The sequence below is a fragment of the Manacus candei genome, unplaced genomic scaffold (assembly GCF_025592945.1).
Source record: "Manacus candei isolate 608988 ecotype Guabito, Panama unplaced genomic scaffold, ASM2559294v1 h1tg000049l, whole genome shotgun sequence".
Lineage (NCBI taxonomy): Eukaryota > Metazoa > Chordata > Aves > Passeriformes > Pipridae > Manacus > Manacus candei.
Genome location: NW_026138097.1, coordinates 29,836,529 through 29,851,757, shown reverse-complemented (window position 1 = coordinate 29,851,757; position 15,229 = coordinate 29,836,529). Strand labels below are relative to the sequence as shown.

At 38.4% G+C, this 15,229-nt stretch overlaps 1 protein-coding gene and 1 long non-coding RNA gene across 2 annotated transcripts; one reads left to right on the top strand and one right to left on the bottom strand.

The window, feature by feature from the left end:
• Positions 1-2,774: 2,774 nt before the first annotated feature.
• CMBL (carboxymethylenebutenolidase homolog) lies at positions 2,775-9,471 on the bottom strand. The gene is made up of 6 exons (XM_051799539.1): positions 9,296-9,471; positions 7,606-7,828; positions 6,732-6,839; positions 5,510-5,652; positions 4,261-4,352; positions 2,775-3,280 (listed from the first exon to the last, which is right to left on the bottom strand). The coding sequence occupies exons 2-6, from the start codon at positions 7,818-7,820 to the stop codon at positions 3,101-3,103; spliced, it is 738 nt and encodes a 245-aa protein (XP_051655499.1). The 5' UTR covers positions 7,821-7,828; positions 9,296-9,471; the 3' UTR covers positions 2,775-3,100.
• Positions 9,308-13,717, top strand: LOC127476533 (uncharacterized). The gene is made up of 3 exons (XR_007906661.1): positions 9,308-9,396; positions 9,488-9,810; positions 10,666-13,717. It is a non-coding gene; the product is annotated as an uncharacterized LOC127476533 (long non-coding RNA).
• The last annotated feature ends 1,512 nt before the right edge of the window (positions 13,718-15,229 follow it).

The following is a 15,229-nucleotide window of genomic DNA, read 5'->3' as shown; positions in this document are numbered from 1 at the left end:
CTGCAGGCCAGAAGACAGTAGGCATTTTTTCATACTCACTGAGTGCATGTTATTTTACAGGAATATTGGCACTGCTATGTATGCATGTGCTGTGTGGGTGGGTGGATGGTGGGAGGGCTTTTCTTTGTCCTTGCTGACTATGGCCTGTACACTGAATGCCTGTTCCTGTTCGGAATTGAGGAGTCAAAAAAGTTGAGAAAAATTATTAAGCTAAACCAGTGACTATCTAGTGTAGACACCACAGTAAAAAAAAAAAAGCCAGTAATAAATGTTAACTTGACAGAGAGGAATACAGAAAAACTATCAGAGTTGAAGAGGCATTTTATGGATTGAAAATTGTTGCCATAAAAATTAAACTGTAACCTATAAAAGAGCTCCCACTCAGTATGTAAAAAAGAGTAAGCAAATTAAGAACTAGAAGTTAAGTTGGTGTAATATTAAACCAATTAAAGATATCAAATGTTACCAAAATGCTTATGCCATTGAGCAGAAACCAAAACGTGGTGCCAAGCAATAGAACAAGAGGCAATGGGCTGAAACAGATGCACCTGGGAAGGTGGGGCAGTCACAGAGGAAACCCACCTACTGTGCCAGGGAGGAACTTGTCACCATTGCTCACTCTCCCTTCAGTCATATATGCTCTTGTTCTTCAAGACTCTAACCTCCACCATGTTCCATTGTTCTATTTCCAGAGCCTGAGATTTTCTTCTGGGACACCTCTTTCCCTTTAGTCCATACAATCTTCTTCACTCAGGCATCAAGGATTCCTTGCATGCAGGCCACAAGCCTTCCTAAGTATAACACTTTCTCAGTGACCAAAATCCAACCCAGTCTACCAAAGGTGGCATTAGGGCTCTTCCAGATTCTCCCTTCCATTTCGTCCACATACTATATGATAGCCCCAAATAGAGTCTCAGCTTTCAATATCCCCAGAGTTACTCCTCTGCATCCTGGTTACCCCAAATTTCCTTAGCCTCCTGTATCTTCCAACAACCCATGCACGAGCAATGAAGGCTTTCTATGCGCTGACCAGCCAGTCAACAACCTAAATAATACAGGGAACTAATGAATCCATATTTTGCTCAGTGTAGTTAGTCTGTCTTCTCTGTGGTGTCTAGATTTTCTAAAAATGTAGAATTAAACAGCACTGAGCATTTCACTGTTTTTTCAAATTAAGTTGGAATTGGTCAAAGGGCTTTTAAAGTTAATAGGAAGAAACCGACAAGACAGCACAAGGGAACAAAAGCATCTGTGTGGAGTCCCCTAATCCAGCCTTATATATGCCTACTATGTCCACTCCGGTGCTTCTCTGCAGCTGATTTACTTCATATCAAGGCTGCCAGGTTTGGTAGAATCCAACATTATAGACCTGGATTTGGAGTGTCTAGCCTACACACCTCTGTGTCAGTGCTCTCTAAACACAAAGGATAATCTCAAATCCAAGTTTTGAGAATGCGTGTGTGTGGTTTTTTAGCAAAGTAAATGTTAACACTTGCAAAATTCTGAGTTTTCTGTCTTAGATACTATATTTCACAGAATCGCAAAATCACAGAATCACAGAATGGGTAAGGTTGGAATGGATGGTGGTGGGTAATCTGATCCAATCTACCTGCTCAAGGAGGGTCATCCTAGAGCACACAGCACAGGATTGCGTCAGTTCTTGAATATCTCCAATGGAGGAGACTCCACAGCCTCTCTGGGCAACCTGTTCTATGCATCAGTTTCTGCCCATTTCTTCTTGTCCTATTGCTTGGCACCACATAGAAGAGCCTGGTTCCATCCTCTTGGCACCTTCTCTTCAGATATTTATAGACATTGACAAGGTCCCCTCTCAGTCATGTCCTCTCAAGCCTGAAAAGGCCCAGCTCCTCAGCCGGACAGATGTTCCGATTTACGGTATTTTTCTTCCCAAGTAACAATTACACATGATGAAGCGCTGTTTTCCTGGAGGTGGCTAACACCTGTCTGCCCATGGAAAGCAGTAAATTCCTTGTTTTACTTTGCTTGTGGCTTTTGCTTTATCTGTTAAACTGTCTCAACCCACAAGTATTCTCACTTTTGCCCTTTCAGTTCTCTTCCCCATCCCGCTGGTGGGGGAGTGAGCGAGCAGCTGCATGCAGGTGCTTAGTTGCTGGCTGGGGTTAAACCACAACACAGTGGAAAGAAGGCACTGGTAGTGCTTTTAGGCTACTCATAATGCCTGAAAGATATGAAAACAGATTATTCAGAAGTCAGTTGACAGCCATGGAGTAGATAATAACAAGGTGGCAGCCAACAAGAAACTCCTGCCCAAGGAGAAGGAGGGTTCTGAAGAGTTGTGAACTCCCCCCCTACTAGATCAGTCTGGAAGTGGAAGGAGGTTGGAAGTCTTCACTCATATCTTCCTCCTATGCTCTGGGTATGTGTGATAATAGTCTCCTATTCCTTCTCTGTTCTTCTTTTTCTTCTGAGTTTTCCTGCTCTTCACAGTCTCTTTGTGTCCTATTCTCCTTCTTCTGTGGTCCTTCGTGTTCTTCTAGTCTCTTCACTTCAGTCATGGTTCCTAACTTTTTGCAGCTCCCTTTCAGTTCACACACATTTCTTCCCATTGTCCTTCCCCTTCCTTTTTCTAGCTTACTTTATATGAATTCTGAAAAGGATATCTTGTTTCCAAGAAAACGTCCCAGCCTTCCAACACAGACTATATTTACCTAAAAGCTGAAAATCCTGGAGCTGAAAATGTCACAGCTGAACACCATTAAACACAGCTTTAAGGAGAGAATTTCTCAAGGATGGACAGACGTTCAATGACTTTTAATCATGTTGACATTGATATAAAAAAAATGAAACTTTCAGATGCCATAGAATATGCCACATTAGATTCTAATAATTTTAACATATGCAAGATTAATTTTCAAAATATTTCTTACATTTATAGCTTTCAGCATTTGAAAAGCCATTTCTAGGCCTCTACTTAGAAGGTAAGTGCAAATAAGGGGTATTACTGAAAAAGAGTTTTATAAAAAGCTTTTATGTTTGTAAGAACATTTTAAGCAATACAGTCTTTATTATGTCCTGATTTTCTAGAAGAATTGATTTTGTTTATGGGCATTAATTTAAGCTAAAGATATTTATTCAGCCAGTTGATCATATCCTTTCTTCCTTCCTCAATAAAAGGTTTATCTTGAGGATTGATATCTTCTCTTTTGCGATGCACAAACCCATGTGTCTGTCCAGGATAAATTTTAACTTCATAATCAACTTTACAGTTTTGTTTAAGCTTCTGCTCCAGTGAGGTGACCTGTAACACAGAATGTTCCATGTTGACTGAGTACAAAGTTAACACGTTCTATACTTACAGTCCTCAAATTGTCCTGTTTTTTTTTACTTTTCTGGAAGACAGACACGGTATGTCCTTGCCACTGTTTCCTATTCTACTAATTTTGTACCTAAATGCATTTCTGTTCTACACTTGCTTTGTTGAACTAGGCTCTTTTCTCTAGCAAAATAACAGCATATGACTGTATAAAATGTAAAAAAAGTATATGGGTTGCTGTAATAATACCTGTAAAGGCAAAAACACCTATTGCTGAGCTCATAAGAAGGTTAGCATGTAGTGATCACTGTACAAGAAAACTGGGGCAAGAGTTTGAATTAATTTAAAATTGAGGGAGGAGAGGCATAGATACAAAATCAGTAGTTCAAAGCAGCTGGCACTGTTGGTAGGAAAATTAAAGCCAACACCACTCAATAAAAGCGTACGTTCCTCTTTGATCCCCTTGGTAGATAATCATCTTTCTCCAGTCATTCTCCACCCACACTCCAGAGAAAGGCTGTTGACAGAATATCAGAAAGGAGAAGCTCTGCAGGACAGTGGGGAAAGGAAAAGTCTAGTCACAGGATTTTTTAATTCTCCTGCAACAAGTGATTCCACTTATACAGGTGGGAACTTTCTGCTAATTTTAGGGACCATCAGTATCACTAAAGAGGGTCTGCTATCTTAAACTTGACAGAAGGCTTCCTTTGGATTCTTGCTCTTTTCCTAAGAACTGATGACAATCATCCATATTTTTGAACAGAAACAGAAAACATGTTTAGTGACACTTTAAAACTTTTTGATTTGGGGATAAATAATATAAATTTGTGTAGAGGTACTGTAAGAGTTAGTGAAAGAGGAAGAAAAGTGCAAATTAGGTTTCTACTTTCTCTTCATTAAATACCAAGTTACAAAACAAGCATGAAAGGCATAAAAAAGACAAATATCTGTGATGGGAAACTCACCTGCTCCAATGGAATGATGTCATCCTTTTCACCAAAAATGAATAAAGTAGGATGCAGCAAATTAGATTTGTCATCGAAACGCCTGATCACTCCTAGGGAAGAAAGACAAGCACATACAATGAGTCATCCTACTTAAAGTGGCTAAACCACTACCAAATCTGTACAATAAAACTACAAGACATTTTGATCAGTTACAGCTGCTTTGTAATGGAATTAAACATACTTTGTTTAAAAATTCCTTTTTTTGTGGAATGTTTGGGATGTTATTAAAGATAAAAAGACCAGTTCTGTATGAAAAATCAGGGACAAATTGTTACACTTGCCCCATTTTTGTGGTTTTCTTTGGGCAACTGCTTCTGACCACTATCAGAGACAGGGTTCTGTGAAAGATGGACACTTAGAAGCTGCTCACCTCTAGCTGCTCACCTCTAATGGGAAGGCCATTTTTAAGATAATTGTAAATATTCAGCATTCCAGATACATGGTTAGGACTTCAGTGTACATATCCTGATATGAATTCATAACAAATTGACACTGTATTTTTGACTGTTCAAATATATTTGAATTTAAGTTAAGTAAAACTAGACAGCTATCACCTTGGCTACTCTTTTCATTCCTGAGATTATTACAACAGACAGGTAAAAAATTAACAAGTAGCATTGTTGAATTGACTCAACTGATCAGCAAATCGGTGTAGCAAAATAATCCCCACAAGCTTTCTGGAAAAATACCTTCAACTTTCTTTCACCTCTAATTAATATAAATTGCTCGGGGTTATGTGGAAGTACAGAGGTCTATAACAGAAATATCAAAGGTAACATAAATGTATTGAGAACTAAAGTGTGATAGTGCAAGGGTTAAAACAAGGAGTTCCTATTAGTAATGAGGGACCACTACGTAAAAGATTTAAAAGATGTGCCCAGAAACCCTTTTGTCATTGCCAGTCAAGAGGAACCTCAGCCACAGTGAGGCCTTAGCATTTGGTGTCTCTTGTGTGCTACATTGCACAGAAGGGATCCTGGTCATACCACTCAAATACACAGATCTTGCTGGTTATAATTAAGTGCAAAAATGTTAGTGTGCTAAATCAATTTGCTTGATATAACAAAACAATTTGCTTTTGTATAACATAATCACTTTATTCCATCCACTAGATGTCACACTGAATTTTGTTACAGTAATAGCCCTACAGAATTAGTTCTTGCACTGGTCATATCTGGTCAGAGTGTAACAAGTATTTCAGGCTTACCATAGAGGGACACCCCTGCCTTTAAATGAGGATTTTTCAGCATCAGATGTTGCACAGCTGCTCCACCCCAGCAAAACCCAATGACACCAATCTTCTTTGCACCACATTGGTCCCTTAGATACTTGAGGACGACATCAACTTCTCTGAGACATGCAAATGAAAGTGAATTAAGGCTCTAGCTCTGTTCCCCTGGCCTTCATGGTGGCTGCTTCTCAGAGACTGGATGGGCATCACTCTGCTTCTGGGAGGGAGCAACTGCCTTTGCATCACTCCTGGTTTTTCTCTTTCCCTTACTTATCAAATTGTCTTTATCTCAACCCATGAGTTTTCTTACTTTGTTTCTCCTATTGTCTCCCCTGTTCCTCTTGGGGGACTGAGTGAATGGCATTACAGGTGCTTGGCTGCTGGCTGGGGCCAACCCGCAACGCTACTTTACTATTATTCATTTCTAAAATGCAGGAGAAACTCCAGGGGAGAAGACAAAGGAGAAAGTCAGTCTTTCTACATCACTGTTAATATGACATAGCTTGATTTTATAAACAGCAGTCCAATTAATTTCACAAATAGCAATAGTTGTCGTATAGGCTAACACAAATAAAAGTTTGAGACACACAGTCAGTCAAGAGCATCCCGTTATGGCAAATGTGACCTATAGTTAAACTATCTCCAACCAGGAAGACAAATAGTTTATAAAATTGTGGAAGCAAATTTAAAGTTGTTGCTTCTAAATCACCAGAAACATTATGCAATCAAGCTATGTGTCAGATAAAAATGGGGAAAATATAGAAGAGCGGGAAATTAGTATGCTTTGAACTAGCTGTTCCCTAGTTACATAGTGTTCGGTGACTGCACTTGAACCCAATCTAAAATCCGTAGAAGTTATGCCTACCTGCAGGAACTGAATCAAACTGAAGAGGAAGGAGTGAGCTGCATTTTCTAGCCTTTGCTGGTTCTTTTCATTTTAGTCACTCATTTCACTTCTACTCTCTGCACAGGTAAACAGTGGGTGCTTTTATTCTTGTTCAAACTTCTACTTTTCTCCAAAAAGCACCCATCACATAACAATGAGCTTATCCCGTGAGCTACATGAAATTTCTATTTTTGGACATCCAACTATATTTGACCCACTAATAATCTAGGATCTAATGCTGCATCTTTACTGAGGCAAAAATCCCTATGAAATAAGGATGTCCACTCGCTGGACAAGGAACAACGGTTGTACTTGTCTATTTTGCCGGCATTTCGGGTTTTCGCCCATTCATCGAAAGTCCCCCAGTCATTAGAAGGTTTCCAAGCTCCTTGTCCCACAAAAAAATCTGGGCAGATGGCTCTGTAAGAAAAATGAAAATATTTTATGCCCATGAAATAATAATGAGAAAGGATTAAAGCAAAGTCCATGTGTACTACACAACAAATTAATTTTGCTGAATACATATAGTACTTAATCTACATGAAAGTATTATACTAGCAACCCTCAATATTTTCCTACATCTAAAAAGGAGACTTAGTATAATTTGCAGATACATTTTGCCCTGTTAAAATTCATTCATTAATTTGATAAATAACTAGCTGTAACTGAAAATCCTTAGTGGTTTCCTACCAAATTTTTAAAAAACCAACCACATGCATGGCATGTACATTTGGGCTAGAAGGAACGCCAACCCAGTAATATAGGAAAGTAGATACCAAATATGTTTTTCAAATATTTGAGAACTTGTTTCTTTCTTTGGCACGAGCTGGTACACTTTAACCACACTGAAAGACCTTCAGCTTCTTTGCAATTTTTACCATAACAACAAAGTTACACAGAGGCTACATCAAGAGGGAGGAAATAGGCCATTTCAGGTTCATGCAAGATGGAAGATGCAGAATAACATTTATCTCTGTCTTATGTGCTTACCTACTAACTTATTATGGTAGGACTACTGAACTCTTTTAGACGTTTTTCCACTGTTTTAATGGGAAAGTTGCTAGAGAAAGGTGTAGGGAAAGTCTATGAAATTATTAGTGTTTGTGGGTTTATATGAGAACAGAAAATAGTAGCTCAACAAACTTTCTTATTAAAAAGACACTTTGAAAACAGTAATATTTCTTACATGTATCCATTAGTTGTTAGCATATCAGCTATGTATCTGGTGTTTGGGAGTTCCCATCCAAATATATCATGGATCACAATCACGGCTTTGTCTGTGCTGGCAGATGGTTTGCAAACGTATGCCTTGATGTGCTCAACTTGTACCTCCTGCCCACGGCCTCCATAGTCAAACCTGTCTCCAATATCACATGGACAGGGCCTTGATTCATTAGCCATGTGTGATACTAAAGAACAAAAAATATTCAGTTGTGAATACCAAAGCATACTACATCAAAAAAGTATTATTTACTTAGTGATAAAAGTCCTTTTTACAGTTCTTTCACTCTTCACCATGTGTATTTCCTGTCAGGAATGTATAACTTTCTTTAGTATACTCTGCGAAGGCTTAATACAAGACAGCATTTTGAAGGAAAAAACCCCCAGCTACTGTGTAGGAAGATATAATTACACTCAGACTAAATATTTTCCTCCAGAGAGTTAAAATATTCCATAGCTGACTTTTTCAATGTCAATAAATCCTTTTTCTAAATAGCTTTAGCCTCAGATGTTGCAGACTTTTGAAAAAGGATACGTCGGAGAGGTGCCAAGAAAAATATACCAGCAAAAGTCAGAGTATAATATCATATTTATTTAATATTAAATAAAGAACACATTCAAACTCCAAGATAGGGGAAAATATCCTTAGGTGGAGCCAAAGTTTTTATCAAACAGGTAATAGAGTGGTATGGTTAATTTTTTTCAAACTATTGCTTAAATGAAAATAAGCAATTCACAAAGGTCAAAAAGTGCCAGCTGAATCTAACACGGACGTATGTAGCTCCTTGGACTCAAGTTAATGATTTCTTGCCATCAACCTTAGGTTAACAAAGTGAGTGAACTTACGTGAATAACTTCATTGAATATGCACAGAGCATCTCCAAATGATTAAAGAACATGGAGAGAATTTAGGTAAACCTTTACGTAAACTCTCTACAGATAAATTGTTTGTACTACCAAAGAAAACTTTGTTAGTACAGAAACAGGGATGTTCAAACTTGACTGTGCCAAATGTACTCACAGAGAGAAACAGGAAAAAGCAGATTACTGAACCATTCCTGGATGAGTGGGACTTAAATAATTGTGGCATTGAAGGGACAGTTTTAGGAAAAAAAACAAACAAACAGTCTGGCAGTCAGAAGAATTGCACAGATTTCCAGAGACCAAGATCTTCTGAATTTGCAGACTTTAAAATTCAGAATATCTCAAACAATATTATCAGAGCTAGATTGCAGATCCTGTGAGATTTCACTTAAGCATTTATTTCCAGAGACCAAACAATAACTAGTTTTCAGAGACTTGAATCTACAACCACAAAAATATAAATATATTGCTGTGTGGCACTTTCATTTTCAATACACTCTCCTGAGTCTTCCTGCTGAGAGGTCTTCCCCACCTCTGGAGGGAAAATAACAGATTTCTGAATCATCATCTAAAAAAAATCCCAAACAAAACAAACAAAACAAAAACCAGGAAAAAAAGTAGCCTCCAGTTGCATTTAAATGAGCTCGCACTCCTTAAAAAGCACGCAGATAAAATGAAAGTCCCCCAAACATGCTGAGTCAGATCTCAGTACGCACTGGTTCTACATTTCTCAGAAGAAAAGGCAGTGAGAGCTTTAAGAAAACCAACAACAAGACAAACTCCACACATACCTGCAGCACAGCAGGCGTGCGAGACAGTAGACGCAAGATGCCGGAGCTCAGCGTGGATGAATGGGATTCCAAAAGACAGCGCTAACGCACAAAATCAAAGGGTGAGTGCAAAGATCCTGTTTCTTTAAGTCAGGGTTACATAAGCCTTTATCTTGGTGTCTCGCGCAGTGACGAAGTCCACTCTTTTTAAAGCCATTTTCACCGCGAGTGCCGGCGGGCTGTGCTGCCGCGGGGAGCGCTGCTGTAGCTGCCTACCAAGCCTTCTTCTTCACTTACACAAAATGGTATTAAGCATGACTTAGCTGAGCAATCCATCTAGAAAAAAACCGTGTTTACATTTTTTTGGGGGGGTTGGTTCGATTTGCTCTTTGGTTATTTGTTTGTTTGTTTTTTTTAACGGTGTTTCTTTGCTTTTAAAGGTCGGGGAATTATTACTTTTGACCATTACATTGGCATTATCAGTTCTTTAGACTATTCATAGTTGGGTAAAAGACATATTTAAAGTCATCAGCAAGGTGAGCAAAGTAGAGACACCATTTCAAAGCTTATATAGCACGGGAAAAATATTTACTATTTTCAGAGTGAATTAAGCAGCATGTAAGAAAGTAACAGCTTTGTAGACTGCTGTACAATGTGTTTAAAATACTGGTCCTATCACACACTTATCCTATCACAGAACATTTTATACATTTTTTTTCTTTTTGAATTAAAGTCTCTAACTGTATCCCCCACATTCTTCTGATTTTCTTTTTATGAGATTATTAGAATTATTCCTTAAAGAGCTTTAACTAAATATATTAGCAATCCAAAACTCACTGTTTCCTCAGAGACACGTCTAAAAAGTAGACTAAATGCATATTAGTCCACTACACTTCTGTCTTACAATTTAGTCTTCATATAGAAGCTGTTTTCTTGTATTCTAAATAACTTTGCTAGTGCTGTTTGTTTGCAATCCCTAAAATGAAGTCAAACAAATGAAAAAAGCCTACCCAAGAATTGCAGAGCAAAGTCATAAGGCTCAAAAACAAACGTTTTTGGTTTGGGTTTTTGGCTTTTCCCACTTGTGTACTGCAGATTATAGGACACAAGTTGCTTAGATACTCCATAGCAACTTTAAAGAACAGTAGCCAAATAAATGAGACAAAAACTGGGAATTTGCATCATTCCTAGAAAAGAAAAATTACAGCAATGCTTGCAGAACCTTCTCTCCGCTAGAGCTGTTTAAGCACATTTCCACTTTCTTAGTCATGTGGCTCTAGAAATAATTCTTTATATGTAAGACTATTACCCTGTACCTTAATATTAACATTAAGCTTTAGAAATGAAACTTCTTTTAATTTGGTTTCCTGTTGTTTCATGTTCCTTTTCAGGCAATCCATGCTGTTTTTTCACTTGAAAGTCAAATCTTAATTCAACACATCCATGGTCTCTGGACATGCATTTCATACTGGCTGCACTTCATACTGTAAACACACGCCTCTTTCGGATCTCATATGTCCAGCTCTTACTTAGTGACTTACGGTTTTATCAACAAGATTTGGTTGTACTTGTAGTAGCTCACAGCTGCCCTTTCACTTCAAACAAATGCTGCATCTCAGTTTGGTTTGGTTTTGTTGGTTTTTTTTGCTTAGTCACGGTGTTAGTGTTACAGCACACATGCCATTCCAGCATTTATGAATGATTGCTCTTCTCTAAATAGATGTCCTGATTGTCCTCTAGCACATTAGCTTACCTTCTAATGCTCATGGAACATCAATAATGTGGAGTTATCAAGGTTAGACACTGGGATAATTAAGGTACCATAAACTTCTAGATCTCTACATTCTTCTCCTGGAAAAGATGTGTTATGACAGCTGTATCACCCAGATAACAGCTGTATCAATATATTATATTAGATGGTATCATATGAAAAACAACAGTTAATCAGCAGTTGCAGACCAGAATTCTCTGAAGACCTCCCCATAGGAAAGGTGGCGGGGGGGGGGGAGGATATTAGCAGCATGTAAAGGAGGAAAACACGTGGGAAAAAGCAAACGAAATTAAAATCCAGTGAAGAGAGATAAGGTTCATTAATGCTATTTTTACATGAAACACACCACAATATATATTTCTCTGACAGTATTTTTAATTTGAGAGACTGTCACTAGCAAAATTAAGACTTCCCTAAATTGCATTTCCTCCCCATTAAATTCCATACAGTCTTCATCAGTAGCACTGATAAGGTGAAAAGAGATGTACAATCATTTTTGGTTTTCTTAAAACTTTAGAGGTACCAGCACCTGGTGAAGACAGGAGGCACTTGGTTTCAAACTAACAATCAGAAGCCTTTCATCCCATGAGGTAAAATTAAGCAGTGTAAGTCACCATCACAAGATACGCTAGAGAGCAGCAGATCAAGAAAGTTTAAAGAGGGACTGGCAAATCCTCAGAGGTTTGGTCCACCAGTGGCCGTTGGACACAATGCTCCAGTGGGAATATCCAGCTCAGGAATCCCCTGAAGGGCAGGTTGCCAGGATGTTTCACAAGAGAGGATATTTCCTACACAGTCACTGCTGGCCACGGATGGAGGCTGGGTGCTGAGGTGGATGCAATCTTGAGCTGATGCAACACAGAGAATTTTGTTTCGTATCATTGCTGGGAAAAGTAGGTAACAAGATATAATTATGCAAAACTATGCAACATTTCTCCTTTAGGGAGTAGCCATGGTTGGAAACCCCACATTAAATGCCTTGTCTGCAGATTGCGTTGTACATTTCAATTCCTAACCTGACCAGGAAAGCATCTATAGAGTTTCACAGAGCCACAGGTAATCTGAGAAAGTAGTATACCATCTGAATAACCTTAGCTACAAATTTTGAAACAAGATCTGACCCCTTACATCACCTGTTAAATACACATCTGCCACCAGGGTACGAGTCAAAAAATCCTCATTTCTCAAAATGAGCTTTGCCAAACAATGTATTTGTGTCCCTAAATTTTCAACTTGTGATTTATGTGGAACTTAGACAAACAGTGGCCACAATACACAGATAAATTTACCATTAGTCTAACTTATTTCAAACATTAAGGTAAATATCAAGAAACTGGAGGATATTTCAAAGCGTATTAAAACATGTCACCAACTTTTGCGGTAAGGTTCTAGACAATTTGTTTCAATATAAGGGCAGGTCTTACAATCTGCAAAGATAAGGACAGAACAGCAGTATTTCCTATATGTGAAATCTATGACAATGCTAGATACACTATAACTGAAAAAAAAAGCCTCTTAAAAACACCTACGGATGTGGTTTGTTGTATCCTACATGGTTTATAGGTTCCTAGGACCAATAGAAAGCTGCCATACAACAAAACTCCCTGAGCAGATTACTGTAAAACAGCAGTGGGATTTTGATAAAAGTTTTTAACTTGGGTTTAGTAGCCATACTTCTACAAAAGAAAGAGACTTAAGAAAAATAATAATCTAGATTTCATTCTTAGCCCTTCTATGTCTAGCTCTGTTTTCCTGCTTGTTTTTTTGTTCTTCAAACATTATTATGAGGTTGAATTTTTGCTCACAATTCAGAATGGAAATTTAAACATGTAGAAATCAAAAATTATGGTTATTAGCATACTCAGTGAAGGGGAATGAAATCATATCTTTCAGCAAAAATGAAAAATGTAGGGTTCAGGAGACTGGATAGATCATCAGAATCTTTGATTACACTCTGTTCCTGGGTGAAGTTCTAGCTCTGCAGCACGCAGAGGAGCAGTAAACAGGAAAAAGGAAGCTAAATCGGGAAGGTGACCAAAGAACAACATGTATGTCTGTCCAGACCTAAAATAAAGATATGGCTGCTATGACCAATTCTGAAAATAGGAACGAATATCCTCACCGCTATTTTCTTTGCATAATATCCTTCCAGCTCTGATGAAAATATCTCTCTTCATCAGCTAACAGCCTCATTTGAAGAAATAATGCTAGATCAAGTACTTAAGCTACACAACATGCATATGCACAATGTTTACCTCCTTGTATTTACCTACCATAGAGAGATACACCAGCCTTTAATTCCCAGTGTGGCATCATCAGGTGATGTACAGAAACACCACCCCAGCAAAAACCAATGATCCCTAATTTCTTTCCACCACACTGTTCCTTTAGATATTTCAGGACAGCATCTGCTTCTCTAGAACATATAATTAAATGCAAATCAAGCAACCATAGTAAAACCAGTATTTGAAATATGAAAAGAAAATATAGAGATGCATATAAGTGTCCCCACATCATGCTGCAACTATATTTTCTTTCACATACTTCATATAAATTATTTTTTCAGGTAAACCTTAGGGGTTACTAATCTGAAATCATCAGAGAGAGAAAAAAAAAGAGAAGCCAATAGAATTCAATAAAAAAGCAATATAAATAATATATATCAAAGGAAACATAAGGGGATAGAAAGTAGATGATTGATTACACACTATATAAGAGTTAAAAAAAGCTTAACTTCTCTGAGAAGCTGGATAAATTTTTGCTTAATAAATGTTGATTAAAAAAGTAATAAAAACCTCTCTGGTGAATACTATTTATTAGCTAGTCAAAATGCTGACAATAACTGAAGTTAGTATTTGTTGCAGGGAAGTCAATGTAAAAAACATGATAGATGTTTTCAGATTTTACAATGTAGCCTGAAATACTTTTTGGCTAGATGCTGAGTTCTGAAAATACTCATTTACCCCTGAAACATCTGTCACCATACAGAGACAATAAAAAGAAAGTTTAGGTGGGACAGAGGTAGCATTTAAGGCATTTAAGCTTTTGTATCACCTCAAGGCTGTGTTTTCAGACCTGTTTCCTCCCCCCTTGGTCATGCAAGCTATATATGCCATCAGTAAACCAGCTTCGCAAATAGCACATTATCTGCCAATGCACAAATGCATACAGAAGCAAATTAACTGCCAAAAAATTCTTTCCTCACTGCAGCTGACACTTGAAACGTGTGAATTGCCTGTAAGAAATGCTAGACAGTGCCCAACCCTGCCTTCCCATTGCAGCAGAGAGGGGACAGATTCCAAACTAGAAGGGTTTCTACAACAACTGAGCCCTCTGAGACAGGAACTCTCTGGAAATGATTCAGTTATGTCTCCCATAATCTTCTCACCAAATACCTAAGCCCAGCAACCTTCGACATAGCTAGTCCCAACAGCCCAAGACATTTGCTATCCCAGGAAGTTTAGTTTTGTCTCTAATTAGTCTGACTCCTTTTCCATGTTTTCTTGTCAATAGCTTTCCTCTGTGTTATTAAGGCAGCAGAGCCTGCTAGTGACAGGTCTTTGATGATAAATTCTGGGGCAGTGTTGCACATGGGAGGGGAAGATGTGATACTCCTCTTGGCTCTTATCATCACATTCCCTAGGGAGCCACTGGCTCTCACTGCTCTGGGATGATGCAGCCATCAGCTGCCTGAGAGTAGTTACACCATGATGGGCAACTACTGTGGCACAATCAAAAACTTTTCTTCTTTCCATACAGCATCTTAAAGGATCAGTCTGTTACACTTGGCAAGACACCAGATGAGAATTGTGCTTTCTCATGGCTTGTGTTACTGGGCACTTTTAAACAAAGCTTTTTGAAGCAAAGGAAGCAACTTGCAGTCTATGTTTCCAACACTGGATGACAAAACTCATCACTAAGCCACTGCTAAGAGACTTGTCCTTGAAGGAGGGCAATTAAGATAGTGAAGGGCTTTGATGGGAAGCCATATGAGGAGCGGCTGAGGTCACTTGGTCTGTTCAGTTTGGAGAAGAGGAGACTGAAGAGAGACATCATTGCAATCTACAACTTCCTTGTGAGGGGAAGAGGAGGGGCAGGCACTGATCTCTTCTCTCTGGTGACCAGTGACAGGACCTGAGGGAATGGCCTGAAGTTGTGTCAGGGGTGGTTTAAGCTGGATATTA